A 5,477-nucleotide genomic window follows, 5' to 3' on the forward strand; every position below is an offset into this window, starting at 1 on the left:
AGAATGTAGTGACCGCGTTGCAGGTTTCCATGTACAGTAAATTGATTATCACGATAGAACTTGTTCACAACAGTATCTGAAAGAACTAATTTGCATACATATGCATGTCTTGTATGACTATATTCACTAGTTACCATGTGGCCTAAATGAATAATAAGAATTGTACATGAAATATCCAGGACATATAGAAATTGATAGAAAATACAGATTACAATCCACTTCATCAAATAATGACATTTCAGAAAATTTCATGGTACATTATAATTATGCAGAGCTGGAAAAAGTGTGCGACCTCGCGACCAGCGGTCAGTGGCATCATGTCCCGGGAGGCCTTTTTAGGGGAAAAACATTCAAAAATAGTAATAATAAATAAACTGTTGGGCTTTATAGTGTACAAATAAAATTTTGGCGCTAGAGGCAATTTTATTGAGGCGATTTTCATAGTCGGATGAGGCACAAATTCTTCCAGGTCTGATCATAACATTTAAAACAATACAGGTAGAAGAGAAAGAAAAATAATAATAAACATATAAGTGTGTGGGAAGAATGCAATAAAAACCAACGACTTTTAAAAGTTAGCTATCTTTACTACAAAGAAATGGGCTACAGTATATCAGTTGACAAGGTAAAGCCAATATATTCGATATGTTAACTATCTTTAAAGATAATAAATATAAATGATACCTTGTAATAAACAGTTTCACTTTCTTTCTCATTTGAACTGATTCACACTGATGTACTGTACTTTCATTGTAAAAGGCGGCCATGTGCACCAGTATAGGGCCTACGTACCGCGAGCCTGCATTGGCTTTATTGCACGGTTTCACATTAAACTGATTTACATGGGTAAAGATTGTTCACTGTTCCACAGACGGCAAGTAATATAGGTCTACATACGGTTGCAAGCCTCGCATAGTTGCACCCGCTGTTTACTATGAATACTAATGATACGAACAAGTGTAAACAACGATCAGTTTACTCATAATACCGTACTCGCGCGGATAAGCGCCCGGGCGCTTAAAATATTTTTTGCACTTTCTGAGGGGCGCTTATTCAAACGGGGCGCTTATGAAAACAGAGTGGAAATTGAGGGGGTGCTTATGGAAATAGATGAAAATCGATGGGTTCTTATGGGAAATTATTAAATTCAAGAGGCACTTTTGAATGAAAAGGACATTGAATGGTGGTTAGGCGGAAAAGATACGCCTAATCCTCCAGAGAACATGGCTCATGACAAGAATGCTGTGAATATTTACATAACAGCAAAATAGCAGATGCAATTAGTGGTGGTGGGTATTAGTTAGCTTATTGGCCATCGGCCGATTGAGATTAGCAGGATGGCGGGATCATTGTATTTTTTCTTGAAAACTCAGATGAGAATGTGCTAAAGGTCGGAAAAAGAAAAAGAGGAGTAGGACTAGGCATAGACAATATGTACAAAGAGTAAAGTTGGAAATATACTGTCTGTCCTGTCCAGGGATCGGAGCTCTCATCTGTCCAAGAGAAATATCCTCATTTTGATATTGACCTAAGAAGAATGTGTTTCCACTCTGCAGCTCAAATCATGCCAACAACCCATTGATTGGATTATTGACTTGCTAAAAAGAAAATATATTATTGAAGGGGCGCGTATTCAAATTAGGCGCTTAAAGACATTTTCACGTTAGGAGGGGCGGTTATTCGAACGGGGCGCTTATTCGCGCGAGTACGGTATGTAAAAAAGATTGATTATTGATTAGCATGCAATTTTAATTATAGTAGTCGTATATTGCCAGTAAACAATGACTAAAAAACATGTAAGATATAAACTCATTACAAACAAAGACAAGAACTAATTAAACTGTAGCGGCCTAGGCTTTCAGTGTCATAACTCGTAGGCCAATTAAGTATAGAAAAAATATACGAAAACGTATCTCAATCTCGATAAGGTGAGCACATTCTGGGCTCCTGTCTTTATTCTTCTATACTGGTAGATAAAAAGATTTGAAAGCACTGTTCTTCTGTCGGTATTTAATGCATGGCGGCAATGTCATCGTGTACGCGAAATTTACATTCTGTCTTGATCGTAGCATGGAGGTTCTTCCTCCATGGTCCGTTAGTACCCACTCATAGAAACAAATTAAAACAATCAATAGAGATATCTTCCGGTTTTAAATAGCCTCAATATATATTTTTTAAATAGTAGAGATATCGCTTATTTAAAACTATATTTCTATTCAAAATTAATCTCTATTAATAGAAACGTTAGTGTTACGTCGGGCTTATTTTACTGTCTCGATGATATTCGACAACAAAACTTTTGCCTTTTGGTATATATTTATTAACTGTCATCAAGATCATCATAAAATCGTAAAATTACTGTAAAATAAGTAAAAATAATGATTAAACAATTAAATTAGGCAATAAGAAACCCACTGCACCTCGACAATACCAATGGCATCAGCCTATCCTATAACGTCATAAATATTCATTTGTGCAGTCAAGCGTGACGAGTACATGTACATACCAGTCCCACAACAGCTAAATTAAGGCATAGTAAAACGGTGTATTCGACTTCCTAACTTCAAATGGACGCTCTCCATTAACAACATGTACTCCTACAGGCAGTATGGCGTCCCTAGTTTCCAACGCGCAACACTCGTTCTTTACCGCACTAAACTTTCAGGACTCTACCATTATACTACAAGGTATGTTATATATGTATGAACCAACAGAGGGCCTCCTATATGAATCTATAGTCATCACATGGCTCCCTTTAATTTTTAACAAAATTTACCTATAAGCAGTATAACATTATCATAAGTTCAACAATACAATACAAAGAAATATAATGTTCAAAACGAATGTTTTTTTTTTTTTTGTTTTTTTTGTCCAAATGCTCAAATGGTATAAGCAACAAGATCATCTCTTGATCAAACAGGATGCAATAATATCTTCATAATCAACGATTCGCAAACAGTCCAACAATGTTCTATTAAATCAACTTTAGATCAATGCTTTTTTTTTTTTTTACATCGCAAACAACAGTCTGTGTAAGTGCTCCACATATTCCACACTACTTACAGATGTCATCGTCAGCAAGAAACTTCGTATCAAAAGGGCGGCGCTAGGCTCACACCCAATAGAGCACACAAAGGCTCCTTGGCGGGGATAACCCCTATAATTAGAACATCAATTTTTTTTAATTTTTTTTTTATATATATATAAGGCGGCGCTAGGCTCACACCCAATAGAGCACACAAAGGCTCCTTGGCGGGGATAACCCCAATTCGCTATTCATCTTCTCCAGTAATAAACACTAACTTGTGTACAGGTCGATCCATTTTGACCTTCTTTGATCCAACATACACTTGCACCTTTCGAACAAGACCGTCTTCACTCTGGGATACGTTGCAATTACTCTAGCAAATTACCAATGATTCCTAGGTGCATTTTCTTCAATAACAAGCACAACGTCGCCTATCTTCATATTTTTACTCTCATTTGTCCACTTGCTTCTGGTTTGTAGATTAGACTTTCTCCACCTATTCCAAAATTCCTCTACCAGATGTTGAACTCTACGCCACCTTTTTCTACAGTACTGGTTGGTATGTGTAAACTTTCCTGTCGGTGGCAACACTACACTTGCCTTGGCAGTGAGCAGATGGCTTGGCGTTAATGGCTCCATAGAAGCTTCATTCAAACTGGTCAATGGTCTGCTATTCACAATTGCCTCTGCTTCAACCATGAAAGTATGTAACATCTCGTCATCAAACAAACCCTTATGTTTAAATAGTAGATTGTTCAGAACGTTTCGGGTACTCTTAATCATCCGTTCCCAAACCCCACCCATGTGACTAGCACATGGTGGGTTTAAGATCCAATCACAGTTCAACTTTAACATTTCTGCCTTTACTACATCCTGGTCCATTTCTTGTAGTGCCTCTCGCAACTCCTTTATGGTTCCAATAAAATTTGTACCTTGATCTGAGCGCACCTGTCAAACTGGTCCTCGTCTTGCTATGAAGCGTCTGAAGGCATTTATGAATGAATCTGTTGAAAGGGAATGTGAAACTTCTAGATGAATTGCCCTCGAGGCCATGCACGTAAAGAGCACTCCGTACCGCTTAATCTCTCTACGTCCACATTTCACGATCCAAGGGCCAAAATAGTCAACTCCACAGTAGCAGAATGGAGGAGCTGGATGTAGTCTGTCTTCTGGGAGATCAGCCATCTTTTGACAACTAGGTTGTCTTCGCATACTACGACACATTGTATATCCGTATATCCATCTTGATACAGCGGACATACCACCCACTATCCAAAAGCCAGCTGACTTTATACTGTTGTGCGTTATGCCACGCCCGTCATGGTGAATTTTTTGATGATAATGATTGACCAGCAACCTGGTAACTTCACATTTGGCAGGCAGGATTACAGGATGTTTAAGATTTATAGAAACTTCCTCAGGCGCCCACCAACCTTCAGCAGACCATCTTCATCCCTCACTGGGTCTAGCTTGGCCAACTTGGTCCAATTTGGATAGGCACTCTGCTGAGCTGCCCTTATCAGCAACTTCTCTCATATCTTCTACCATAATATTGCCTGAACGCTTACCACCCTTCAACTTGAATAAATGAAGATGTCTTAATTCACTGCTATTACGTATTAGCTGGACCCTGTTTGTTACAAAGGTATGGAAGCGCTTAGCATCATTATCTATGTAGCCTAAAACGACCTTACTGTCAGTCCAAAAATGCTCCTTTAAGTTCTTGTAGCAACTCAGTTCTCTTCTCAAAATTGTAGTTATCTTGACTGACACTGTAGCAGCAACAAGTTCCATTCTAGGGATTGTTGTTGGTTTTCTGGGCCCCACTCTAGCTTTACTCATCACTAAAGAGCATTTCACACAGTTATTATTGTCAACAAGTCTCAAATATGAACATTCACCATACCCATCCACACTTGCGTCACAAAATGATGCAGTTCAGCAGACTTATTGGACGATGGTTCCTTTAGGTTTGGCTTGTAACACCTATCAATCCGGACATTATTAGATATTTAAGTATTTTGATCTTTCTACTGCTTCCACTTCTGCTCGACACTTGTTGGAATTGGTTGATCCCAATCAGATTCATTGGTACACAGATGTTGCAGTATCTTCTTGTCATTCAAAACATATGGTGAAAGAAACCCTAGAGGGTCAAAAATTGAGCTCACCATAGATAAGACACCTCTACGAGTGGAAGGGCGTTCTCGAACACAGGAACTAAATTGAAAGGCATCTGAACCAGCATCCCAGAGTATACCCAGGGTTCGTTCTGTAGGAAGTGTGCTCCACTGTTTGCATCCATCAGCCACTGAACTGCTTGGCAACGATTTTAACACCTCTTCATTGTTTGCCACAAATTTATGCAAGCGAAATCCTGCATCTTTGCACAGATCTATTGTTCGCTTAGCGAGACTAACACCTTCCTCAACTGTGGACACCGATATTA

At 38.8% G+C, this 5,477-nt stretch overlaps 1 protein-coding gene across 1 annotated transcript in view; it reads right to left on the reverse strand.

The window, feature by feature from the left end:
- Positions 1 to 5,058: 5,058 nt before the first annotated feature.
- The window catches only part of LOC117110930, a 536-nt gene continuing 117 nt past the window's right edge, over positions 5,059 to 5,477 (reverse strand). Inside the window, exon 2 of the mRNA XM_033253781.1 lies at positions 5,059 to 5,459. Coding sequence (XP_033109672.1) covers positions 5,059 to 5,459 — 401 coding nt within the window. The remainder of the gene's footprint in view (positions 5,460 to 5,477) is intronic.

Source organism: Anneissia japonica, unplaced genomic scaffold (assembly GCF_011630105.1).
Source record: "Anneissia japonica isolate Jap-2015-1 unplaced genomic scaffold, ASM1163010v1 scaffold277_len1293397_cov203, whole genome shotgun sequence".
Lineage (NCBI taxonomy): Eukaryota > Metazoa > Echinodermata > Crinoidea > Comatulida > Comatulidae > Anneissia > Anneissia japonica.